Here is a 28,000-nt window from a genome sequence, read left to right on the forward strand (position 1 = left end):
GAATGAATGAATGATAAAGGCTAAATATGTAAGACGAGATGTTTTGGTGTTTACGGATTACAGCATATTTGGGGTCAAAACTAAGACCATTGCATCATAACAAACACCATTGCACTTTTATTGAACATATAAAAAACATGCATCAGAAACTGCACACATATGAATGAACAAATGAACAAATGTGCTAATAGTCGCATTTAGCTGTGAGAAACGTGTATAGTAGCTTGATCGCAGTCTGCACATTATAGGATTTAGACTGTTTTTTTTTTCGATACTGCTACAGTGCACAGCAGTGGCGCACTAACACTGCAACACGATATGACAGACAATGGATTGGATGCTACAGAGTGAAATGTACAATTCACGCAACAGAACCAAAGGTCTGTGTCTGTGACTTACGTCCATGTTTCTGCACACTGCAACATTTGACACCAATGTTGAGGTTTGAACGCGAACCATAAAAAAACAACTTACATTACTGACATATTTTCCGTTTTAATGAGTTTTGAATGGAAAGTGCCTGGTGCTAGTTACTAGAGTGCTGCACATGGCAGATAAAGGCAGATAAAGTGTAAAGTGTAAATTTGTCTTCCATGGTGTGTTTAATTTTGCACATTCATTATGTCATCCACAGTATTGCACTTTTAAGGCCAAGCCAGTTAAACAGCAAAGCAAAACCTACTGTACAAAAATATGTTTCATATGACAATACATCAAATAATTTAAAAGCTGCATGATAAAAACTGTACATTGTCAGTGCGTTACATCATGCTGATGAGCTAGTGCATGGCCAGTGATTCATGAAGAATCAGTAACTGGGCTCGTCCATATCTTCATCGCTCCAATCAGGAGGTGCATCGGTTCCAAAGTATCTATCCCCAAAGTTTCCTACAACAATGATGCAGGTATAGTCATGTGAGAACAAGCTGTGTTTATGATGTTAATTTTCTAGCCCATGAGTCTCACCAATGCCAGGTATGATGTGGAATAGATCGTTGACCTTCTTGTCAACTGCTGTGGTGATGATCTTGACCTGTGGGAAGGCGTAGGCCACTGAATGGACCCCCATTTCAGCCATTAGCAGAGAGACCAAGAGGATCTTGTCCTCTTGTACATCATGGTCCTGCAATGGGAACATTCATTAGATTAACTGTGTACCAGTTTGGCTGCATGGCGGGCCAGTGGTTAGCATGCGTGATTGGCTGGCCACCAGTCCAGGGTGGACCCCGCCTCTCGCCCGAAGACAGCTGGGATAGGCTCCAGCACCCCCACGACAATCGTGAGGATAAGCGGTAGAAAATGAATGAATGAATGAATGAATGAATGAATGAGTATCCGTTTCTGCCCACTACTGGGAGCAAGAAACATGACTCACCAGCAGGACTCGAACGGCCATCATGGCTGCAGCGCCAGTGGACACAGTGCAGTCCATCAGAATCACATGATCTTCGCTTATATCTTTGGGGAGACGCAAGTAGTGAAGCTGTGTCCAAACAAAATAAGCATAGGTGTTAACATGTACAGGAATATTTTGATTTTGTTTCATCTTTGGTCTCCTATTGCTTTAAACCTGGACCTCTGGCTCTCCTGTGTCCTGGTTGGTCTGGATAAGGATTTTTCCGATGCGGACATCCTTACACACGGCCCTCAGAGCTGGCTCCATGGTCTCTCCGGCTCGTAAGATGGACACACCAGTGATCTGTAGAGAATCAAACCAAAAATAGAAAGTTGCTAAGTGCATGTTATAAATCATGGGTGTCAAATTCAATAGCATGGGGGGCCAAAACTCAGTCTACTTTAGGTTGTGGGCCGAACTGGTTCTCATGTCCCTTTATTCAGGAGCACTTTAAACATCAGAACACATCAAACACCGTCATTTAATTTGACAGTTGTGTTGTTTGTTTTTTTTTACCAAACAAGACATCTGACTTGCAAATCATGTTGCCAGTTTGTATGTTAAAAGTTGAAATACTTAGAAAGCAACTGGCGGGCCGGATTCAAACGCTTGGTGGGCTGCATGTGGCATGTGCATGTGCATGTAGTTTGCCCACCCCTGCCTCATGCTTTTCAAAAGTGTTGCTTTGTCCTGACAGGATGTAAGGGATACAGTTTTGCTGTTTTTAAGTCATGTGCAGTTATTATTATGCTACATATATACAATATTTAGTAGTTTATACTGGAGGAATCGTTTACTTACTCAGCTCGCTCTAAGCCAGGGGTGGGCAAATATTTTGACTCGTGGGCCGCATTGAGTTAACAAAATTGTCCAGGGGGCTAGAACATATTTTTAACACACACACACACACACAAGTGTTATACTATCAGCTGTATGTTCTCATGTCCCTTTATTCAGGGGCACTTTAAACATCAAACCACATCAAACTATGTCATTTAATTTGACAGTTTTGTTGTTTTGTTTTGTTTTTTTACTAAATAAGACATCCAACTTGCAAGTCATGTTGCCAGTTTGTATGTTAAAAGTTGAAATACTTTGAAAGCAACTGGCGGGCCGGATTCAAACGCTTGGTGGGTTGCATGTAGCCCCCGAGCCATAGTTTGCCCACCCCTGCACTAAGCCCTTTGTTTGATTCCACCTGTGAGGCGGCCAACTCAATGCAATTTTCCAAACAGTTCAAATTGCATCACGAGTTCAGGTTGAACACATACAGCGGCAAGAAAAAATATGTGAATTCCTTGGGCTTTCTTGGATTTCTGCATAATTTTTAAATGAATTTAAGTCAAAACAATACAATCGTACATTCTCCTGAAGTAATACTGCACAAATTTTTTTTTTGATTTTTGTTTAATGAACACAAGATGTTAACAATCACATTACAGGGTGGAAAAAGTATGTGAACCTTAACATTTAGTAACTGGTTGACCCTCCTTTTGCAGAAATAACCTCAACCAAACGTTTTCTATAGTTGCAGATCAGACCGGCACAATGGCCAGGAGGAATTTTCACAGAATTCCTCTTCACAGAATTGTTTCAAATGAATATTTTTTGTTTGTCTGGTGTGTATGGCTCTCTTGAGGTCATGCCACAGCATCTCAATGGGGTTGAGGTCCGGACTCTGACTTGGCTACTCCAGAAGGTGTCATTTCTTCTGTTTGATCCATTATATTGTTGATTTACTCGTATGTTTGGGGTCGTTGTCTTGTTTCATCACCCATCCTCGTTTGAGCTTCAGCTGGTGGACCGATGGTCTTAAGTTCTCCTGCAAAATGTCTTGTTACATTTTGGAATTCATTTTTCCATTGATAATCCACAGTAATCCGTCCAGGCCCCGAGGCTGCCAGCCCCAAACCATGATGCTCCCTCCACCATATTTCACAGTTGGGATGATGTTCTGATGCTGGTGTACCTCCATACATAGCATTGTGTGTAGGAACGCTCAAATTTTAAAATAACAAATTTTCTTTCTATGTTGTCCCAGAACTGCTGTGGAACATAAGGTGGTCTTTTGCAAACTTTAGACATGCAGCAATGTTCTTTTTTGTGGCAACTGTCTTGAACTCCCTCCATTTGTAGATGATCTGTCTAACTGTTGAGACATGGACAGCAAGGCTTTTGGAGATACTTTTGTATCCCCACCAGCCTTATGTAGCTCAACAATTATTGCTCTCGTCTTCAGAGAGCTCTCTGGTGCGGGGCATGATTCCCATCAGACAATGCTTCTTCTGAGAAGCCATTTCCAAACTAGTGTGAGTTTTTAAAGGGCAAGGCAGCTTGTACGACTCCTGCAAACTCGTCACACGAATTGAACTCCATGTTGGATGACACCAATGGGCTCTTGGAGAAGTCATTGACCAAGGGGTTCACACACTTTTCCCACCCTGTACTGTTGAGTTTTTTTTTTTTACATGATGTGTTCAGTGAAAATATGAAAATATAAATGTTTATTTATAATATAACATTTTTATTAGTTACAACAGAAGTTGTTCATCTATTGTGGTGACTTACATGAAGATGAGGCCACATGTTATGCCAAATATATATATAATCCAAGAAATCCCAAAGGGTTCCCACATACTTTTACTTGCCACTGTTAGTGCTGTGAAGTCTTGAAAATGCTGTCTTGACCCAATATAGGACAACTCGTATTTTGAATACCCGTTTTGTTCAGATATTTTGGATATTTTTTAAATACAATAATTGCACAACATTAGAGACACTGACAGTGTAACTGCAACTGCATGTAACTGGTGTGTGTGAGTGCCAAGAAGAAAAGGTCTGATTTGCATTGAATTTGTCGGTGCTGAATATATAATGATTATTCAGATATTTTTTTTTTGCAACAAATGAATGTCTTATCTTTGGGTCAATACAGTAACTGAAAAAAGGCTGCCAAAAACACATTACCCTCTTCCCGTGGAAAGTCCTGCCTTCATAATCTTCTCCTTGGGGGGTCTGGACTATATGGAGCTGAGAGAATATGCACAACAAACATACTTGCTAATATTAATCAAAGCATTAAATGTTTGCACTGGTATGTTTTGATGAAGGGTACAGTTGCACTGGAAATTACATTGTAAGTTATATTTACATATATATTTTAAACACAAACTGATAAACCAAGAAAAATATTTTATGTGTTGAGCTATTTATATTGTTTTTCTTTTGTTGGTACATTGCAAACTACTGTACATTTATAAATTTGGCACATAACAGTGACAGTGACATTATGATGTCTGCTGATGTTGGGAGATGTACAGTAGTAGTCCTGCTGAGCCTGTTCGGCCTTTGACACGGTGGACCACAACGTTCTAATAAACAGACTGCAAGACCTGGTTGGGATGTCAGGTCCAGTCCTTTGCTAGTTTAATTCATACTTGACTGGCAGAAGCGTCAGGGTGTCTGCCAACCATATACAGTGCATCCGGAAAGTATTCACAGCGCTTCACTTTTTCCACATTTTGTCATGTTACAGCCTCATTCCAAATTGTATTAATTTAATCTCTTACCTCAAAATTCTACACAAAATACTCCATTATGACAATGTGAAAAAGGTTTTTTTTTTTTACTTTTTTTGAATTTATTAAAAATAGAAAACTAAGAAATCACATTTACATAAGTATTCACAGCCTTTGCCATGAAGCTCAAAATTGAGCTCAGGTGCATCTTTTTTCCACTGATCATCCTTGAGATCTTTCTACAGCTTAATTGGAGTCCACCTGCAGTAAATTCAGTTGATTGGACATGATTCGGAAAGGCACACACCTGTCTATATAAGGTCCCACAGTTGACTGTGCATGTCAGAGCACAAACACCAAGCATGAAGTCAAAAGAACTGTCTGTAGACCTGCGAGACAGGATTGTCTTGAGGCACAAATCTGGGGAAGGATACAGAAAAATTTCTGCTGCTTTGAAGGTCCCAATGAGCACAGTGGCCTCCATTATTCGTAAATGCAAGACGTTTGGAACCACCAGGACTCTTCCTAGAGCTGGCCGGCCTTCTTAACTGAGCGATCGGGGAAGAAGGGCCTTAGTCAGGGAGGTGACCAAGGCCCCGATGGTCACTCTGTCAGAGCTCCAGCAAGAGGAGAGCCTTCCAGAAGGACAACCATCTCTGCAGCAATCCACCAATCAGGCCTGTATGGTAGAGTGGCCAGACGAAAGCCACTCCTTAGTAAAAGGAACATGGCAGCCCGTCTGGAATTTGCCAAAAAGCACCTGAATGACTCTCAGACCATGAGAAACAAAATTCTCTGGTCTGATGAGACAAAGATTGAACTCTTTGGTGTGAATGCCAGGCGCCATGTTTGGAGGAAACAAGGCACTGCTCATCACCAGGCCAATACCATCCCTACAGTGAAGCATGGTGGTGGCAGCATCATGCTGTGGGGATGTTTTTCAGCAGCAGGAACTGGCAGACTAGTAAGGATAGAAGGAAAAATGAATGCAGCAATATATAGAGATATCCTGGATGAAAACCTGCTCCAGAGCGCTCTTGTCCTGCTGAAAAATAAACCTTCGCCCCAGCCTGAGGTCAACGACCCGAAGCACACAGCCAAGATCTCAAAAGATTGGCTTCAGAACCACTCCGTGAATGTCCTGGAGTGGCCCAGCCAGAGTCCAGACTTGAATCCGATCGAACATCTCTGGAGAGATCTGAAAATGGCTGTGCACAGACGTCTCCCATCCAACCTGATGAAGCTTGAGACTTATTGCAAAGAAGAATGGGCAAAACTGCCTAAAGATAGGTGTGCTAAACTTGTGGGATCATATTCAAAAAGACTTGAGGCTGTAATTGCTGCCAAAGGTGGATCAACGAAGTATTAAGCAAAGGCTGTGAATACTTATGTAAATGTGATTTTTTTGTTTTCTATTTTTAATAAATTCAAAACATGTCAAAAAAACCTTTTTTCACATTGTCATAATGGAGTATTTTGTGTAGAATTTTGAGGTAAGAGATTAATTTAATACAGTTTGGAATGAGGCTGTAACATGACAAAATGTAGAAAAAGTGAAGCACTGTGAATACTTTCCAGATGCACTGTAATGTCACAGCCCGGAAATGTACTGTGTGGTATCCCCCAGGGCTCAGTCCTGGGCCCCATTCTGTTTTTACTGTATGCCCTACCTCTCGGTCGGATAATACAGCAGTTCAGCGACATTTCCTACCTTCTTTTTGCCGATGATCTTCAACTGTACTGCTCATTTAAACCATCTGAGACCCACAAACTGACCTCCTTGATCAACTGCCTGACGCAAACGAAGCAAAATTCTAAATTAAATTGTAATTTTTGGAAGACTAGGTTGAAGAAAAATGACACAATGAGAATAAGGTCATAATATTACAAGAAGAAAATAATCCAGAACAAAGTTGAAATAGTTGGAAAATAAAAATATAAAAACAGAAATGGAAAACACAGGTGTACTTTTACAAGAATAAAGTAAATATTAAGAAAACTACTTTAAATTTTCCTACATTCATTCATTTTCCACCAAGAAAAAAGATGTTTTTAAGTTGTAATATGGGAAAGAAGAAAATGTTGTAATATTTGGAAATTTTACAAAATTAAAGTCCAAATAAAGTCTAAATATGATGAGAATATCAAGGTTATCCATAAAGTCTCTTTACAAAAGCAAGTCAATAGGCAGATGAAGTCAGCAGTAGCCAGCTATATCTCTATATGGGCAACAACAGAAAAAGCACATCAAGACAAACTTGATTTCTTGCCTCATCAATGGCATGTAAGCAATTACATAGTCAATTGCTACGATATGCATTTTGCACAGTAGGACCTTAATGAGGTTTTAAGTAGTGCTACAATATGCTAAATCAAGAAGAGGGAGTGAGACAAAACATTTGGAACTTGCAATTAAAAAATAAATAAATAAACTAAAATAGGTTGTTTTTCACCTGATCAAAATTTTAAAACCACAGGCTATAAAAGCCAAAATCTGCTCAAATTTCTCATTTTCTGTCACGCATTCACACGATAATACCCTCCTGATGGCTAAAACTAAGAAGCTTTCTCTTCTTGAACATGGTCGGATCGTTGAGCCACGTCACCAAGGCCTCTCACAGTGTGCCATTGCTGCTGAGGTTGGACGCAGTAAGACTAAGTCAATCTACTAAGTCAATCTACAGTTTTTGAAAGATCCTGAGCATTACGGAACAAAAAAGTTAAGTGGTAGACCCAAAATAATGACACCTGCGCTGAGCCAGAGGATACGATTGGCTGTCCGTCAAGACAAAGAGCGGGTCCTCGACCCAAATGAAGGCCCTTACTGGGGCCGACTGCAACCATCAGATGGCGTCTGTCGGAAAAAACAGTTTCAAAAACAAAAAACTAATTAAAAGACCTCGTCTCCTTCAACCTCACAAGACTGCCCATTTAGACTTTGCTTTGTTTGATGCTCCGGGAGCATCAAACATGGGACATTGAAAGGTGGAAAAAAAGTTTTATTCTCTGAGAAAAATGTCCAGATGGCTTTCAAAGTGCTACACGGCGAACTAGTGGTTAGCATGCAGGCCTCACAGCTAGGAGACCCGAGTTCAATTCCACCCTCGGCCGTCTCTGTGTGGAGTTTGCATGTTCTCCCCGTGCATGTGTGGGTACTCCGGTTTCCTCCCACATTCCAAAAACATGCCAGGTTAATTGGCCACTCCAAACTGTCCATAGGTATGAATGTGAGTGGGAATGGTTGTCTATATGTGCCCTGTGATTGGCTGGCCACCAGTTCAGGGTATACCCCGCCCTTTGCCCAAAGACAGCTGGGATAGGCTCCAGCACCCCCGCTTCACTCGTGAAAATAAGCGGTAGCAAATGAATGAATGAATGGCTTCCAAAGTTGCTGGCATGACAAGGGGATCCACCTGGGATGATTTCTGCCGGATCTGGGGTGCTTTTTCATTCAGTGGAACATGGAGGTTCAGGTGGTGCAGCGTCGTCAAACGGTGGCTGGTTCCATGCAGATGTTGCAGCAGTCATCCCTCATGGCTGAGGGCCCTTGTCTGTGTGGTAACAACTGGGTTTTTCAACAGGACACCGCTGCAGTTCACAATGAACAATGAAGAAGGACTTCTTTAGGGAGAATAACATCACTCTCTTGGACCATCACGCATTTTCCCCTGATTTAAATCCCATAGAGAACTTTATGGGATGGATGGCAAGGGAAGTTGCCATCAGTTCCAGTTGATGCCTTTCGTGATGCCATCTTCACTACTTGGAGTAGTGTTCCCAAAAGCCTCTTGGAATCACTCGCATCAAGTATGCCCGAACCCATTTTTGAAGCCTATGTCAGTTTAATTTTGATTTTCAATAAATTACTTTTTCAAAGTCTACTGAAAACCTCATTAAGATCCAAATGTGCATAAGTTCAATTCCATCTTTCAACTGGTCTTAAGATTTTGATCAGGACTTTAAAGTGTAAAGAGCCTTTGTAGGCACCTATTCCTTAAAAAGGTTAATAAGTTTGGGAGGGCCCAAAGACTCCATATTTTCATCAATGATCAATGACTACATATGAATGACTGATATGAATGTAAATTGCTCTTGAGCAGATGCAATCTTTCATTGTTTCCTATGTCAACATCTGTCTATTCAACTCAGACATTCTCAATCATGCTCGTCAAAGAGTGAGTATGCATTGATCCAAAGTGAATGAATGAACTGTGCATCAGAACCTGTGAAGGGAGGAAGGACAGCGCTCGCTCAATCAACAGACGCATCAACCTCTTGGAGTAAAAGATGAACTCATCTCGGCTGGTTTCCTTGTTTCTAAAAAGGAAATGTGCATACATTACACATGCATGCTGTAATTTCACTGTGAGATGGCCAAAAAGAAGCTGTGTCCTTGCTTTTACCTGATGATGGTGTGCATGCCCCTGACCTGGGGTGTACTCTCCAGAACGCTAAGAGTCTGGGGGAGGGGTTGGGCTTGGTGAGCGGAGGCCAAGGCTGCCCTGTAACCACGGCAACAAATAGAAGAGCGGGGGTTGTGCGTGTTAAGAGGAGCGGAAAGACAGAAGGTGGGCATCAGCATCAACCACTTTTGCATGAATAATAAGTGCGAGTTCATAAAATGTGCACATCCAATTGTAAGTTCATACCACAAATTATTTTGTTATTGCCGGTGTAAAACTGCTTGATGATCGATTTGCAAAAGCAGAAACACAAAATAGCAAAGCACACAGTGCCAGTGTTAGCACAATTTGGTGGAAAATTACAACAGAATAGAGACCATGATCATGGGATGAATTGAAACTCAAAAGTGTATTCATGTATTCAATGTCCAAAAACAAGATGGCTCCTCTTTGTTGTCCATCTTTTGGTCTCGAGTAAATGTAATAATTCTCCAAGATTCCACACATAGAAGATGAGTTTGGATATTCATTAGCCTGACATACAGTTACAGTGATGCGGTCATGGTGACGAGCATCACACTCCAAACAGCTACAGTGCCAACAATGTCACTTAGATACAAGCTAGCCAGATGCAAAGAAGAGAGAAATCATAGCAAATCTGCTCACATATCCCAGCGAAGTTTCCTCTATGGGGAGAATTTTTGACGAACGAAAACGACGACAACAGAGGGGACACAGAAGGATGAAGAACAACAGATAAGGGGGAGAGAAATGAAAGGGCACAACATCAAGGTGGCTGAATGGATGACGGAACAGCTCAGTGGCTACCAGGATAACAATCAAGAGATATTTACTTGTGTTGTTGTAATGTACATACAGTACCATATGGCTTACATTCGTTGGAGGTCGAGACAAAAGTCTAGGTATTTCAGTTCACACAGAGTGTGTGTGTCTGCCTCAAATGTGGTGGCTGTTACTGAATGGAAGGAAAAACTTCGTAGCACGGCATTGGAAACTTTCACAGCCGTTGACAATAGCTGTCAAAGGATCTCATTCTTTTTTATTATAGTTGCTTTCGTAGTTGTGTCGCCTCTATGAGGAGAAGGCAGGAATTTGAGTGTGTATTTTTACACAAAGACGGCAAGAAGCGTGTGTGAGGTTTCGTTTGTTTCAAAGCAGGAACATTAACATCCAGCCAACATGAAATGCTGGCTGCTCCATACCACCCTCACCCAATTTCTTAAGGAAACCGATTTCTTAAGATGGCACAGTTTTTTTTTCTCCTTAGCCAAAATTAGTTTCCAGACGTTACGGCAGGTGTTGTCATAGCAGTCAGCAGATGTGTAGAAGGCAAACGTTGGCATTGCTTCTCCCTTTCTTTTTTTCCCCCCTTCACAGATAAAAAGGATGGAGCAGTTGGGGGGGGGGATGTTGAGGAGAGAATGATAGACAGGATAAAGACCACTCTACCTGACACTGAGCTCACGCTGTGAGTCGTGGATGTTTGTGCGATGAAGGTGTGGTGGGGAAAGAGTGGGAGAGCAATTCATCATGAGTGTGTGATAATTACACACAATTGTGGACATTATGCTGCTGTAATAATAAATAATAATAAAGATAAACTGCATATGGCAATTCTGAATACTTGCACATAATATATAACTGATATATTTACAGTGAAACATTCTCAATACAACACGACTTGATTATGCCTCCTTTTGCGCAATAGATTTTTTGACCACTAGAGGGTTTGATTGAGCGATGTAATTGCTTTCAAATACACACTGAAAATAGACATTTTACTTGCTCAATTCATTACAATTATATGTGTTTAGGCACATCAATTATTTCTTCATTATGTTTCCAACTTTGTGGGAACACTTTGGCGAAGGCCATGCAGGCACATCTGAATAGTTTATAACAGGGGTGTCAAACTCAACCCCATCATATAAACAATTTATAACTGAGATGTACTGAGACATGGAGAAGCAGAATTCCACTCATGGCATATTTCTTATGACTGAGTTGTGTGTGTGTGCATGCTTTAGATGAAATGTGCGACTATTCTCACCTCCTCTAGCTGACTGTGAACGTGCTGCACTATCAAATCAATGGCAACCATGTTGCCGCCACCTGACAGGATGATAACAGAAAAACTCCACATTGGCAACATCATTTAAAATGAATTTCATTCTAAATGTCACTTATTCAGACAGAAGTATTGTGACATTCCTAGTCATAGCATAAGACACGCAAATGTGTCTGCATGGAAGTAAATCTCACCACGGGGCACCACAATATCAGCCAGGCGCATGGTGGGCTCAATGTACTGCTCAAAGGCCGGTTTGACAAACTTGTTGTACTGTTTGATGACGCCCTCAATGTCCCGGCCTCTCTCAGTTATGTCCCTCCTCAGCCGTCGCACAAGTCTGATGTCCGAGTCAGTTTCCACAAAGATCTTCATGTCCAGCAACTGAAAAGGAAAATAGCATGTTTAGCTCATAATGGTAATGGTAATGGTAACGGTTTTATTTCATTTGAACATGCATCAGATTACTTGTAGAGAAGTATTGGATACCATTTTTAGGTAATTGGTTGTTTTTAGCCTTATGCATTATTTTAGCTGTTTGAAGATGAACTATATTAGCAAGTTTTAAGTATTTGTGATTTTAGAAATAAAGACTTTGTATGTTCTCTGTAGGCGGCATTATGAATTATCCTTACTGACCTTTTTTGCAGTACATTTAGCGAGTGAAGATATAGTTATTACCCCATATTTCCACACAATAAGTAAGATATGGTAGAACCAGAGAGCAATTAAGAGTGTGGAGTGATTTCTGATTGAAAACAAATTTTGCTTTGTTCAATACTGAAATATTTCTGGCCACCTTATGTTGTATATTTGTAATATGAGGTTTTCAGCTCATATTTTCATTTATTGTGATTCCCATAAATTTATTTTCGTTCAGCCTTTCAATGTCCACACCGTCTATTTGTATTTGCTGGTGCGTGTCCTTTCTACTGTTACCAAACAGCATGATTTTAGTTTTACTTAGGTTCAAGGACAATCAATTATCATTAAACCATCTTTTTAGTGTGACCATTTCTTCTATGACCTTTCTAATGATTTCGTCTGTACTCCCTCCAGAACAAAAAGCAGTGGTATCATCCGCAAATAATACCAGCTTTAAGTCTTTCATAACTTAAAGCTGGATATATCAGCTTGATATCAGGAGATATCATTGATGTACAAGTTGAACAGTTTTGGCTCCGGTATTGACCCCTGGGGAACTCCGCACGTAATATATGAACTTGCAGATGAGATGTGTATTCTCCTAGCTTTACGTATTGTCGTCTCCTGTCAGCTAAGTAGCTTTTGACCCAGTTCAGAACTAATCCTCTTATTCCGTACCATTCTAATTTAGTTATTAGGATGCCATGATTGATTGTATCAAAGGCTTTTGTCAGATCTATGAATGCTGCGGCTGCACACTTCCTCTGATCTATAGCGTTAGTGATTTCCTCCTTAATTTTAATCAGTGGCATGGAGGTAGAAATATTAGCTCTGTATCCATACTGACTTTCTGATAGTAATTTGTTCGCTTTAATAAATTTATCCAGCCTGTTGTTGAATAGCTTCTCAATAATTTTGGAGAACTGTGGTAGTCAGGAGACTGGCCGATAGTTAGTAAATTGGTGTTTGTCACCATTTTTAAAAATTGGAACAACCTTTGCTGTTTTCATTTCTTGGGGAAATCTTCCGGTCTGAAAAGATAAATTGCTGATGTACATCAGTGGTTCTATGATCTCGTTGACTACCGTTTTTATAGTGTCCATTTCGATTCCATTACAATCAGTTGAAGTTTTTGCTTTACAATTTTTGACAATGTCGATGATTTGCTTTTTTGTTACATCTGTCAGAAACATATAATTAGGATTCCTTTCTATTGTTTCATTCCTTTCCTCGCTTGTCCTGTTTCGGAATCCCTTCTTCTCGTTTGGGACCAATATTGACAAAGTAGTTATTGAACTTTTCAGCTGTCTCATCCATATCATCATTATAGGTGTTTCCCACCATGAAATAATTAGGGTAGTCGAATGTTGTTTTTGTGCTTGTCTATTAGTTGGCTATAATATTCCTTCTTACATGCTCTTAGGATTGTAGTCAACTTATTTTAAGTCTTGTATGTTCTTCCTGATTCTTTGGTCTGTTGAATGTTGAATTTCTTGTATAGTGTGTTCTTCTTCTTGCAAGCATTAGTAAGGCCTTTTGTCATTCATGGCAGGTTGTTTTTCTTTTGCTTCTTTGACTTATCTCTCCAGGGACAGTTCTTATCATACAGCTTCATACAAGTATGTAGAAAGTGTTCATATGCTTCATCCACGTCTTTGGCACTGTACACACACTCCCATTTTTGTTCTTCTAGATCCTTCTTGAAAGTGTTGACTCTGTCCTCTGAACGTAGTCTTCGGACAGTCTTTGTAGTTTCCATTGGTCTGTTGTAATGATGGTTTTAAATTGTAAACATTGGAAGATGATCGCTGATGTCTTTGATTAGCAGGCCACTCAGTGGTTTTGTTATCAAAATAATTGGTGAAAATATTGTCAATTAGAGTGGCACAATGGTCTGTGAATTCAGGAGATCAATATTGAAGTCTCCACATATGAAAATAGTTTTTTGATTGTTATCTGAAAAGGTTGCTTTGATCGAATCTTCAAACATTTCTATCCTTGAGTGTGGCGTTCTGTATAAACAACTTATGTACACGTTTTTGCTTTGTACTTTATAGATTAATTGTTCATGAATGAATGTTCATTCTAATCATTTGCTGAACCTATGTTTGCATAAATGGTTGATACAAATTAACCATAAATTGATACAAAAAAACAGCAAAAATCTAAGATCACCTGCTTTCACTGATCAGGTGAATAGCCTGGCCCCTTACCTGCAAAAGCTCCTTATCTGCAAAGGCCATGATCCCCTCAAAGATGATCACACTGGCTCCATACACCGTTTTCTGTGGTGGAAATGAGAGTGCTACATTACATGATAATGTTGGGAACATTTAAAAATGTAGTTAGAATGCATAAAAAGGCAGATAAAATGATGAATGCTTTCAGTGACCATTGCATCCTCTAGCTCGGAAGATGATGTGTCTCTTAGACCAAGGGTCTGCAATCTACAACTAGTCACAGGTGGCTTTTTTAATCCTTCTGCTGTTGAGTGTGCCATGCAATTTTCCACCTTATTGCTAGGGAAAGTGTTTCCTGGTGAGTCAACTCTGTGAGAGACAATGACACTGGTCAACTATTTAGCTTGTTAGCTTCCGTTATTGCTAATGAACAATAGCAATTAAAGCAAAAGTGGTACTGGAAATGGAACTTATCAATATTTATAACACTTCAATTGCTGTTGATCCGAGAGCTATTCCGGCTGAGCACTCGGGTTTTCCTGGTCACGGTAATCATAGGTGTCGTAGGAAGCCAGTATGCCCACCTGGCGATCAAAGCGTGTGGGCTGCATGAGTGCCCACGGATCAGGAACGGGCTCAAATGGATCTTTTAATGCTAAAGGTTGCCGCACTGTCTTAGACAATGGAGAACCTGAGCAAAACATCTGACATGTTGCATGTTGTCATTTCACAGAGTGAATTTCGTCCGTACCCAGTCCTTCTGTCTTCCATGAGTTGTGAAGTCATACACAGGGATTTTCACACTCTTGCCCTGCTTGAGTTTGCGCACTGTGTGCGTCAGTAAATCAAAGTCAAAGGCATCGGGGTGGTCAAAGTTGTAGTCGTTACTGGCAGCCCGACTCTGTTGTTCTGAGGAGAGGACCTGAGGGTCAGAGTGAGAACAGTGGTTCATAAATAAGACATCCTATCCTGTCCTATCACTATGTAGCACCCTATTACTTATTACTTACAACTATTTAACCTTTTTGAACAACCAGCAGAACATCAACAGAGAATATTGCAAAACTGTTAATTTAATGGCAAAGTTGCTCAGAGTACTTCAGTCAAAAAAGTTGAGCTTTTGTTACCTGACCAATTTAGTTCAATAGTGCTATGTGACTATTAATACAAAAGTACAACATTTTGTACTATTTGACACAAAATGAAATTCAACTTGATGCCTGTTTTAGAGTATCAGGACTTATAATAGAGTATAATAAAATATGAATACATTTTTGTTGCAGAAGTGTATAAAGAGTATAAATTGAGAGTACAGGTTTACAAAGATACACAACTTGCAGCATTATTACTACACTGACAAAAAGAAAATATCTACTTGTGTTTTGACAACCAACATTTGATTTGCACTTTATTTACAAAGCACATCTCCACCCAGTGTGTCATGTTTGAAGAGAACACTTATAAAACTAGTAAGAGGTGACGCAAATATTTTTTGGTCAACGACACAACATCAGCTGGTGAGCCCTGTGATAGCATCACTGTCTAAAACTGGTCACACAACTCTTTTTCTGTTGAACACACATCTAACGTTTTCAACACTTGCCTCTCGGCTATAGACAACAGGCTAAAAGAGCCAATATCTGCGCAAAATTCTAATTTTCTGTCAGGTATTCATGCGGCTATGCCCTCCTGATGTGAACAAAAGCTTGCACGCAGATTCCTGTTCAAGAGCAGAAGTTTTTAGTGTAACTAAATTTAGGAGATATGCCATGGTGACCACTGCACCAGGTGCTCATGTTTTCAGAATGACCTCTTCTCAAGAACATAATTTGACTAGCTTTATGTGACTTAACTGTAATATGAGTGTGAATTCAAACTAAGACATTTTAGACATTGCTCTCCGGACACTGCAGTGTGAAATTTGGCACTTGTGCAGGGTTCGAGTGCTGCTGTTCAAAGTGACAGGATTACATAACCACAGTGGGTGGTTAGTATATGGAGGAGAAGGAATGATGGCCTTCCTCACCACACTTTTCTCTCTTTAACTGTCTTTTATTTCTCGTCATCATTTTGGCATTCAAAAAATATTTTTCTTTTCTTAAGTGACGCCCTGGGCTTCTGGGGCCCAACCTGTCAGACCAGAAAGACGTTAACTAAATGGAAGTGGAAAGAAAACAAGTTAGTTCATGCAAAAATGTAGTCTGAGGAGCCACGCACATTTATGTCAATGTATGACTGCAAGCTGTTGCATACCTTGTAAAAGGAGTCCATGGAAAGAAGGACAACCCATGGAACATCTAGAGCTTCGATGATTTTTCTAGCAACAGTAGTCTTCCCTGAAGCACTGCCACCACACAGACCTGTGTGACACAATGATGTCAAAATCATTTTTTTTTTACTTACTAGGAGCACAATAGCTCCGAACAGAACATTTAGGGGTGTAAAAAGTAAATATTGTATTCATATTTCCTCTCATTTTCATTGTATTACTGATAAATACTTGAACAATAAATGGTCTTCTTTAGCTATCCTGTTCCTGTCCCTGGCTTCTGGATCCTCATTTGGGCCGCAGGGGTATGCTGGAGCCTATCCCAGCTGACTTCGGGCTGTGGGTGTCCTACACCCTGGACTGGTCGCCAGCCAATCACAGGGCACATATAAACAAACAACTATTCACACTCACATTCATACCTGTGGACAATTTGGAGTCACCAATGTTTTTGCCAAGCCTTCTGGATCTCCTGACTGTGTGACCAACATGCTAACCCTCCACCGTGCCGTACATCATATCATTTCTGTTTTTCATTTCAACCTATTTAGTTCGTCAGGAGGCGGTTTTGTCTTTACAGAGCGAGCGATCCACCAAGTAAATATTTCACCCCCGGTATATAAAAAATATTGTGTTTTTTGTTTTGGAACTCTGCCATGCATTTGACCAGTGGTTTTCTTATGTTGTCATGAGCACTGACCTTAACTGAGGCACGTGAGGCCTGCAGTTCTCTAGGTGGTGCTGCGGGGTCTTTTCTGACCTCTTGGCTGAGTTGTCACTGCTTCTTGGGGTCATTTTGGTTGGCCGGCCACTCCTGGGGAGGTTCACTATTGTTCATTGGAGTCCCAAAGCTTTAGCAATGGCTTTCTAACCTTTTCCAGACCGATAGATCTCAATTACTGTCCTTTTTATTTGTTCCTGAATTTCTTTAGCTCTTGGCATGATTTAGAATTTTGAGGATCTTTTGGTCTACTTCACTTTGCCAGGCAGGTCCTATTTAAAGGGGACCCATTGTGCTTATTTTTCGGCCCGGAGTTGTGGACTCCTATAGAACAGCTACACTTGATAGCACACAAAGCCTTCTAGTTCTTCCAGAATCTGCACCTATTCAGCTGTATTTCTGTAGATTTCGTGGTTCCCGCGAAAACGGTCTGTTTTAATGCATTTCACCCACGGTTACTTCAAGATGTCTCTCAATGGTAAGTACCTTGAGCATTTTACAGCATCAGTAACGTGTAACGTATTTTGGGGGATTACCAGTGTGTAAAAAACTTGGTTAGTGCTATTAGCAACCCCACTTCCTCTATGCTATAATGCTACACCGACAAGAGCTTTTGCTCCATGACTTACACAAAATAAAGACAGTTAGGACACTGATAAACTGTTCCTTATTGCTTGTCCTTCTGACTCTTCCACACGACCAAGTGACTTTGGAAAGGCGTAGGGCTTCAGCTAGTTTGTTGGCTATTGCGGCTGTAGTGGCCTATGTTCACAAAACATTCCAGTGTGAAATGCCACTTGTGTCTGATGGTGGCGTCGCTAGGAACTGTAAACAAATGTGGTGTTTACTTTCGAGGCACTGCTAGCAAGTAAACAATGGAGCAGAACATGGGATAGGGCAGAGAGTTTATATATAAGGAAGTCCGCCCCTCTGTGATGTCGCAAAGGAATGATTTTACCACGCCTTTTCAAACAGAGTGTTCTGAGCCATCCCAAACTTCTTTCAGGGCTCACTTCCAAATGTGCAAACCTCATTATCTGACACTTTGGCATTGTTTAACATGAGAATACGTCATTCTAACTACATTTATAGGTCAGAAAAGTGGGAAAAGCATAGTAGGTCCCCAATAAGTGATTTCTTGATTGAGAACAGGTATGCATTAATCAGGACTTGGTGTGGCTAGAGAAATTGAAGTCAGATGTGATAAACCATTATATTTTAATGGGGGAACCAACTTTTTCACAAGGACCATGTTGGTTTGAATTTATTTCTCCCTTAATCATAAAAGATTTAATTTACAAACTGCATATTGTGTTGTAATCGACAAATATTTTAATTGGGTTGATGAGCTGAAACATAAGTGTGACATGCAAAAAAATAAGGAATCAGGAAGGGTATAAATTAGGGCTGGATTAAATGATTATTTCTGTAATCGATTAATCTAGAAAATAGTTTGTCAATGCATCGATAGATAATCTAACAATTCATTTTTAAATCCGATTTGATTGAATTGATTGTTTAATTGGTGTTTAATTGATTGATGAATTAAACACAAATTTCTTCTTTCCAACATATTTTATTAACAACTTCAAAACTGAATTGTATTGAACAATAAACAATAAAGTGCACAATTGAATCCTTTAATTAAAAAAAATCAATAAATAAAACTGCAAAAAACGATCTGAACCAACATGTTATCAGCATAAAATAAATGAAAAATAATAGCAGCAGTGACAGCTGCAAGAGGCGAGTGTGTGTGAGGAGTGTGTTTTTGTGTGGGCACATGCTCTGTGTGTGCGGGGCTGGAGCACAAGTTACGTGGTGTGGTTTGGATGAATGACAGGGTTAATTATTGCAAACAAAGAAATGAAAAAAAGTTGACAGCTTACGGCGTCTTCTCCTCACAAGCAGCTCCCGGGTGCTTCCTCAATAGGTGCTCGTGCATCGCCGTAGTGGTTTTGTGATATGCGATCTCAATTTTGCAGAGGTCACAAACCACTGCATCATTACCTTTTGGCGTGCAGTAATCCCATACTTTGGATACTCTTTTCTTCTGTCCGGACTCACTGAAACTTGTTGCAGCGGCTGCCGCCATGTTTTGATTTTGAGTAGTGGTGTGGCGTTCGTGAACGAACGGGTCAAAAGAACTAGTTCTTTTTTGTGAACGAATGAACGAGGTCACCGCCCATAAAATACCCTGTTCTGTCCGTCGGCCGTTTTGTTCATGACAGACACAGCACTAGTTGGTGAGCTGTTGATTGGAACGAACGTGAACATGAGTGAACAGACTGACTCGACACGATTGACCGGGTCTATGCACAGGGGGAGATCACAGGCTAACGACCAATTAACCAAAATGAATGGCTCCTGTTCATCTTGTTCACTGAAATCAACGGTTTTTGACCACCACTAATTCTGAGTGAAGGCGCATCGACATGCAGTTCTTGTGTCGACGTATTTTTTGCGTCTACGTGATTAATGATGCCAAACTCAATTTTTTACGCCATTACGGGCCACCACAAGCCAGTTGGAGCCACTGCACGTCACTAGGCACCTTTTTGGCGACACTCGGCGCCACAGCAAGTTGCATTGGCGCCAACTGGCACCAACTGGCGCCGGCGGACTCCTAGCATGAAGTAAATAATATGAAAAAACATAGATTTCTATTTGTGGGATATATTTCCTCACGAAATGAATACTCTATGTTGGGCAAGTAAATACATCAGTGCTGTTTCTTAAAAGTACAAATCAAGTGACCTACCAATGACAAAGGCCTCTTTGGATTGGGTGCCATGTTCATTGTACCAGGGGGGGCGCCCAGCGGTGTAGATGGTGCGCTTGGAGGTACGGAGGAGAGGTGGCTCAGACTTGCACTGACTGGTGGTCCTTTTTCGGGGTGAAAGGCCTGGGCTTACTGAGGGAAGGAGGCGGTCAAGTGAGCCCTCACCAGCCCCACTTTAGAGACACAAGAAAGAACAATCAGTCATTGTTAGGTAAGGAAAAACATGTTTTGAGTCTTTTATTTGCTGTACAATGGAACTGAACACAAAGGGTTAGTGGTGTGATCTACAACATATGAAAAAATAAGGCAACATGTTGATTACTGTTTTCCTAAGTCAAAGTTTATGTCTGTGAATATCTTGTTTTGCCTAAAAGTGCTTTCCGGATAACTTGGGAAATAAAAAAAAAAATCACATTTGTGAGGATAAAATCAGAGGAATTTACATTTTAAAACCCAAAACAATTACATTGAATGCCAAAATAGTTGAAAATTAATTGAGAGTAATTGTTGCAGCTCCTACTTCGGATCAGCATTTTTATTTTCCTCTGTGGGGTTACTTGAAATATGCATGAAATAATTCCCTCCCTCTCCACATCCATGAAATTCCCAAGGCAAAACTAACACAACCATCTTCTCCCTGTCAATGTGCAATTGATCACTTCACTGCATGTGTAAGGTAGCCATGTTAACAAACTGTAAACAAGACTCAAAAGACATTGAGTTAAATGTTTAGTTCATACCAACCAGGCAAGTTTGACCAAAACAGCAAAGTTGAACAACAACAACAACAACTGGTGCCAAAGTACACAAACTGACCTAATTTCCATGACAGTTCAGCCATCTGTGCTCAATAAAACTGAGGCAGAGTCATCACAATAACCACAAAAGTACGTTTTTCAAGCTGAAACTCATGATAGAGTGCTCTGCAAAGCAATAGAAATCCCCTCAAAAATAGTCAGGCTTTGTCATCTAAGGCATGTTTTAAGGGTAAAGATTGGATCACAAAAACAAATGCTGCCTTTGTATTACACAACTCGGATATCTCACCATGGGCTAACTTATTGCATTATCCGGCTCATCCACATCCTCCCAGTGAGGTTTGTAAAAAGCCAGCTGCCATTATTTCAGTATATCGTATACTGTACATGCACATGAATGACTCTAAAGTCTACTGTCCCCTCCTTTTTATATAGGTAACACCCCCCAGGTGCAGCATGCAAGCATATATCTTATCACAGTGGGGTTACCTGTGCATGGATCAAGTCAGGGAGTGGAGGGAGGGATGCATAGACGCACACACACCAGAAACTTTGTGGGTTGTCAGTTAAGAACAAGGTGCAATTAAAGGTTAGTTTAGTTGAAGATGAATGCTCTTCTAAAACTTCTCATGCTTTGCACACTATCCTGTCATTGCACAAAGAATCTCACAGCACAACTCTTACCCAAGGTCAACAATAGTCCACCTTAACAACAGTTGTAAACAGGGGGCAAGGGCGGTAAATTTTCGATGGTTTATCTTGAAAACCTTGTGAACGTTTCTGAGCCAATACATGGCTGCTGTCGTGATTTAACATTCCATTATTGTTATAAAATGAAAAATAGGACTGATCCAAACCTATCTGACTAAGTTATGACTTGCTTTTGTTTAACAACTCCGATACGGGATTGTGCCTCTTTAATATTATAAATTGCGGGTTTCCAACATGAATAATACACAACATGTTTAAAAGAAAAATATATACTATGAGGTATGACTAGTCCAGTGTGTACCCTTCCTCTTGCCTGCTCCAGCACACCCACAACCCTATCGGACAAGCGGTACAGAAAATGTATGAATATTGGGTATGACATGAAACCTCCAAGGTGGTCAGCTGACCGGTGGGAGGGGTACACCCTGGAAGGGTCAAGTTGATCACAGGGTTGAGTGACACGGAACCACACATTCATTTAAAAACTGTTTTAACTAGTTCAGTGGGAAGAACTGCAAAAAACTGAAGAAACACCAAAACCTCCACACAGAAACCACACTGTCAACAAGCACACCACAACAAAGCAACAGCCAAGAAACATCCCAAGGATACTTAAAGGGCAAGTAAGTCAAGCATATATACAATAATGGAATAAAATAAAAAAAATGCACTTACCGGCCATCAGATCTCAGTGTCCAGCAACCAGATATTCTGGCCCCTGAGTAATTTGGTAGAGAGCTCATGGGTAGAGAGGAAGGAGGCTTCCACCACCACTACTTGGTTGGACTTTTAATTCTATTTAACAGGTACTGTACACTCACTTTATGTTTACACTCTGCGGCATGTGTGGTGCACATCAAAAGACCGCAGCATTGTTCTAAAGGGGATGGTCAGGGATCAGTTAGGGAGAAACGAAATTTAAAAACTGAAATGCTTTCTGTTTCGTCCGTTCGGTGGAGCGGCGCTCACGGAAGAGGGAGGAACTGCGGTGCGCAAAGTGTCGAACAGCAGCGCGCCCCCTTCGCCACGCCTCCTCCTGCTTCCCTCCCACCCTCGAACAGCGAATGCACGAGACGTGAGAAGAGCAGCCGCCTTAAGGATTAAGTTCATTCGGCGGTATTAATAGCAACAGCACAACTTCGAGAAACACCGTCCCGGCAGCAGGCGCGCTCGGGTAAACACACGCACGTCATCTGTAGCTTCGTTCACAGTGCAGTTGGGGGCGCAAGATGCAAGAGGGAGCGACGGACGCCAACAAGCAACAAATATATCCGGAAAAGAGCAGGAAGAAAATGTGTATTATCCCAGGCTAGTGTTTGACCACTCAACAGCTGCTTGATGTTTAGGAGCCACGGGAGGCGGTCGCATTAAAAGGAACAGCAGAGTTGTGTTTTCCTCCTGTATGGACTCCAGAGTACTTTACACCAGAGTCTGGAGACGTCAGCGGTGTCGCTCTCTACAAACACACACGCCCAGGCGTCATAAACAGCATGATGAAATGTAATACTCCCGCCCTTCTCATCATCTGACACCACTACACTTCCACCCACAAAAAGAACACACAAGTCAGTTTTGTTCACAACAGAGAAATATCAACTAAGTGTTGGATAAAACAAATAGGACATGTCGAATACTTTGTCAATATCCATCTCTAAATACAGTGCCATTTGCACGTCCCTGCAAAAAAAAATGGTCAGTGTTGCTAAATTGCTCCGGGGACAACGTCAGAAAACGTCAATGCAATATCCACTGTGTTAAACATGTGACTAAAATTAATTGTGTTGTCATCCGGAAACACCAAATAGAGAATATGACGGCTGTTGCCTGCTTGTGTCTTCATAAAAGGGGTAATACACAATGGTCATCAAACACATTTAAATATTACTCAATGACAACACAGATGAACAAAACATGTACGTAGTTTTTAAATGAAACATTATTAAAGGATTAAAAAATGTACTGTGCCCCCCGCCCCCCCATCATTTCTAAAAATGTGGGACACCAGCGAACCACAGCAAGAGCCATTATCCACAATAGCGAAAACATTGAACAGTGGTAAACTTTCTCATGAATGGCCGACCAACCAAAATTACCCCATGAGCGCAGCAACAACTCATCGAAGAGGTTAAAAAAGGCCCCATAACAACAACCGAAAAAATGCAGGACTCACTTGCCTCAGTTAAAGGTGAACTGCACTTTTTTTGGAATGTTGCCCATCATTCAATGCTTATGTGAAACATGAACACATATTTCTTTACCTTTTCTGTGCATTATAACACAAGAAAACGAGAAAATTTCAGCTACCTTACAATGCTGTCATTGGGATACACCTATTTCGACTATGAAGCCCTCTAAAAATAAACCTCTACCAATGTTGCATGGTTTGATATACACGATGTGATCATGCATTAACGTTATCATCGGTATATGTGTTAATGCATGATCACAGCGTGTATATCAAACTATACAACCTTGATAGAAGATTTTTATGCCTATCAAAATATAGATGTATCCCAATGACAGCATTGTAAGCTAGCTCAAATGAATTTGTTTTCTTGTGAGACCATTACTCACATAAGATATGCCTTTATTCGTCCCTCTGAGGGGAAATTTGCATTGCACAGCAGCAAGAGAATAGAATCAGTTAAGCAGTACAAAATACACAATATAAAAAATACACAATATAAAAATAAACAATGTAAACAACCTAAGTATTAACAAATTACCAATTTTACCCAGGGTTATATACAAATACAGTTTGCAAGATAATATAAAATATGAAATGAAATATATGACCAGTCTATACACTATGAGATCTTGCTAGTGAATTATATATGAGGCATTATAAAAAATACTGCACTTAGACCTTAGTGGGGAATTTTAAGTTTTAACGTAAGGAGATAAAGTTCAGACTAATATGCTTTATCACAAATATACAAAGCTGACATGCATTGTTTTTTTTCTTAAATATATATTTAAAAAAAACATCTTTGCATGTCTACATGGGTTGGTTTAGAAAATGTAGTGGCCCCCTGCATCCATTGATTATTCAGTATGCGGATGGCAACACAACTATAACAACATGATGCATTTGATAGGCGGTCTTTAAGGTATTCCAACATTGTGATTTGACCCAAATTTCACAAGTTGTGCTTCTATTTTAGAAAGTGGGAGAAACTTCCATCCATCCATCCATCCATTTTCTATGCCGCTTATCCTCACTAGGGTCGCAGGTGTGCTGGAACCTATCCCAGCTATGCTAGAACCTATCCCAGCTGTCTTTGGGTGAGAGGTGGGGTACACCTTGGACTGGTCGCCAGCCAATCGCAGGCCACGTATATACAAACAATCATTCATACCTATGAACATTTTGGAGTGGCCAATTAACCTAACATGCATGTTTTTGAATGTGGGAAGAAACCAGAGTACCCGGAGAAAACCCAGGCACGCACAGGAAAAATATGCAAACTCCACACAGAGATGTCCAAACTGACAAGGGAGAAAGTTATGTAAGTTGAAACAAACACAGAAGGTGGACAACAGGGGCGTCACTAGACCTAATACTGTACTGGGCCACCAGTACACCTGGGGCACACCTGGGGCACAAAGAATTCATGAGAGCATGCAAAGTGTGCAAGAGAATTCAATAGACCTTTAAACAATCCAATCATATCAGACTATGTTGTTGTATAGATCTTTGATTGAAAATGTACTGTGTTAATGCATTTGGCATACTTGTGCACTTTAGACTTCTAAACCATTACAAAAACACAACAACTGTTGTGTGTCTCTTCAGGGAATCATTTTTGGGAAGTAAACTGTAACGTCTTGTTTTCAGTTTTGGTCAATCACTTGGCCGTGGTTTAACTTGGAAAGTTCCTCACTCTCCACTGACATGATGGCAAGATGGTGAAGCCTATCCTGCCTCATTTTGCTTCTCAGTGAAGTGTTGAGCCGTTTTCTGTGAAATAAATTTGAATGGTTTAAAAATGTGGCTCACGACTTGATCTTAGGGGAAAATGTTTTTCTTCCTGAAGATAGACCATTTGAGAACCACTGCACCATCCATAGGCTATATTTGTCAACTAACACAAGCTTACTCAAAATCATCATTGATGCATCATTGATGAGTTCAGGATGCTCAGGATGCTGGTTCCTGAGCAGAAACAGCAGACCATGAACAGACCATGAACCATGAAATTCACTGGAAGTTCCCCCGACAGCTCGTACAGCAAATTAATGTAGTTGTCAGCAAATTAATGTAGTTGTCTTGATAAAAGGAATAACGTTAGCTAACTTAGCATTTAAGCACTTAAGACAGACTTCTGTTGCCTGTCTAGCTAGGACTTCAGTTACTTCGCTCATTCCTTGCTGCTTTGTCCCTGCTGCAGGCGAATAACCTTCTGATATCTAGCTAGGAGTTACAGTTAAGAGTCAAATCAAAATCAAAATAGTATATTTAACAAGTTGTTGTCGGCTAACATTACCTACCTCACGCGGTGATTCTTATCGCCTGCCTCTCCCTCTCTTTCTCCCTGAACCCTGGGTTCCTAGCTGTGAGGTCTGCACACTAACTACTGGAGCACCTTGCCACAAGCTACATGTGAATAAATTACCATATTAATTAGCCATGTGCCATTGTTTATGTGGAGTGAATACAGCAGCAATTAATTACCAAACTAAGTAGTATGTGCCTTAGACCTAAAACTCTAAAGTGATTTTTTTTAATTGGTGACATTTTTACTGGGGCACTGCAGATCAATACTGGGGCATGTGCCCCAGTGATGTCTGTCTGGCGACGCCTTTGGTGGACAATAATAAGTGAAAGTCTTGTACTTTATCATCTTTGTCAATGGGTCTTTGGTTAGGTATCATACTGTTTTGCTTACTATACAATTATATGTTCTGTTAGAAGTAAGCTTCCTTCTTGGAAGTTAGACACTACCGTTGCATTAGTGCCTTCAAATAGCAACAAAACGTCATCAAAGCAGGACATCTGTGCAGTAACGCCATCGTGTGGCCGAGTACAGTATCTGAGACGTTAGGCTACTTGGCTTTCTTCGGAGCTGACTGACTAGCTCTGCATGACACGTCACATGCACGTTTATTCATTTCATCAACATTAGGTCTGCTAAAAATGTACGCTAATCATTTCTGTATATTTCACCAACAGCAACTGGGTGTATTGTAGCGGGATGGACTTGGCCATCCATTTTGTAGAACTGAAACCACGTTTCTACCTCATGGGGGCAATGATCATTGCAAGGTTCGAACCATTTTTCCTTTAGGTAATATCAATTATCTATTTCCTAGTGCTTAGTGAGCTTCCTCTGTTATAAAGTTACCTCCCACCATCGTGTTGCCACAGTATGTCACTGGACATACAAACATTTTTTCATTATACACGTCACCCGATATAGACGTTAGAAATGTTTTGTTTAGAGATTTTTAAAAAAGTTGTCAAGAGCTACCCAGTGCAAAATATGAAAATTGAGCGAGGCGACTGAAATAGAGTCATTCTAAACGGTTAATATTCCTGGCTTACATTACAGTAATTAGATGTATAGCTGAAAAAGGCAGTACAGCTACTCAAAGTGTAGTGTGACAAGTCATATTTCCGTTTATGCTTACAGTAATAGCGAGTGATAAAGTCACTATGCCGTCGTCGTTTCTGCCCATTAATTTCAAGATGATTATATACAAATCCGAACAATGTTACCTCTTTGGCGTTTTGTCTTCATGCTCCATTTTGGCGAGCCTTTCTTCCCTGCTAACAGCAGACATTGCTAATCTATTGACAATCATATGTTGGAGTACATTTTGCGCAGAGGCATCATGGGACTTGGAGGCATCGGGCACGGCGGTGTGGTGCGGCTACAGCATGGTCAGCGCCGCAATGGACCACAACTCCCAAAATGTAGCTCAGTCGTGATTCATCACCAGCAGCGTGGAGTGTGTGTTAGTACTAATGTACTATGTGGCCTTTCGGAAAAAACTGTCGCGTGATATATGAACACCGTTTGTCCTTTGGTATGGTTATGTGTGTATGCATTGACAGTCATTTGGTATTGGAGACAATAGGGCAAAACACAAAAGATCTATATACACACAGATTTTTGTCATATATGCACAGAAGCTGGGTAAAACACATTAACTAAATCTGTACACACGCACTGTCAACAAAGGCTAAGCACGTTAAAAAGCTGTGCACACATACTAAGTTTGATTAGTCACACTGACCACCTTTCACACGGGGAAGTAGTGTCTGTGTGAACTTGTACGTGTGTGGGTCTGTGTGAGAAATACATTGAGTACGCCCGGAAAGCTCAGTTCGATGTAGCCCAGGGTGTCAACGACAGTTTTCCTTTCCAGCCGGTCACTAAAGCAGGTGATTTTGATGATTAACCCTCCTTTGAGGATGGAGGTAAGGAGCTCGTCAATTAAATCACCTGCTGAAACTGAGAAACTGGTTAGAAAAAAAACCTACAGTACTTCGGCCCTCTGTCGACACATGTGGCGTAGACGGAA

General features: G+C 40.7%; 1 protein-coding gene across 10 annotated transcripts; it reads right to left on the reverse strand.

Moving 5' to 3' along the window:
• Positions 1 to 94: 94 nt before the first annotated feature.
• On the reverse strand, positions 95 to 28,000 carry LOC131104316 (uridine-cytidine kinase-like 1). 10 transcript variants are annotated; one of them, XM_058051361.1, is made up of 15 exons: positions 27,960 to 28,000; positions 19,983 to 20,176; positions 16,485 to 16,591; positions 14,983 to 15,153; positions 14,265 to 14,336; positions 11,601 to 11,790; positions 11,389 to 11,450; positions 10,788 to 10,804; positions 9,318 to 9,416; positions 9,138 to 9,231; positions 4,364 to 4,426; positions 1,571 to 1,699; positions 1,376 to 1,483; positions 967 to 1,123; positions 95 to 888 (listed from the first exon to the last, which is right to left on the reverse strand). In XM_058051361.1, exons 1-15 carry the CDS (start codon positions 27,983 to 27,985, stop codon positions 809 to 811), a joined length of 1,569 nt encoding a protein of 522 aa, XP_057907344.1. In that variant the 5' UTR covers positions 27,986 to 28,000; the 3' UTR covers positions 95 to 808. The 10 variants fall into 10 exon arrangements, 9 of the variants coding, with proteins under 9 accessions (XP_057907344.1, XP_057907349.1, XP_057907340.1 ...); XM_058051366.1 differs by lacking the exon at positions 27,960 to 28,000 and adding an exon at positions 27,779 to 27,938; XM_058051357.1 differs by lacking the exon at positions 27,960 to 28,000 and adding an exon at positions 27,192 to 27,743.

The sequence above is a fragment of the Doryrhamphus excisus genome, chromosome 16 (assembly GCF_030265055.1).
Source record: "Doryrhamphus excisus isolate RoL2022-K1 chromosome 16, RoL_Dexc_1.0, whole genome shotgun sequence".
Classification (NCBI taxonomy): Eukaryota; Metazoa; Chordata; class Actinopteri; order Syngnathiformes; family Syngnathidae; genus Doryrhamphus; species Doryrhamphus excisus.

Bases quoted from the DNA above. Each gene is read 5' to 3' on its own strand.
- LOC131104316 (XM_058051357.1), bottom strand. From the start codon at position 27,277: ATGATTGTCAATAGATTAGCAATGTCTGCTGTTAGCAGGGAAGAAAGG. The intron at 20,177-27,191 runs GTAACATTGTTC...GTGTCTCTAAAG, and splicing joins GAAGACAAAACGCCAAAGAG to TGGGGCTGGTGAGGGCTCAC. The intron at 16,592-19,982 runs GTAGGTCACTTG...TGTGTCACACAG, and splicing joins CAAAGAGGCCTTTGTCATTG to GTCTGTGTGGTGGCAGTGCT.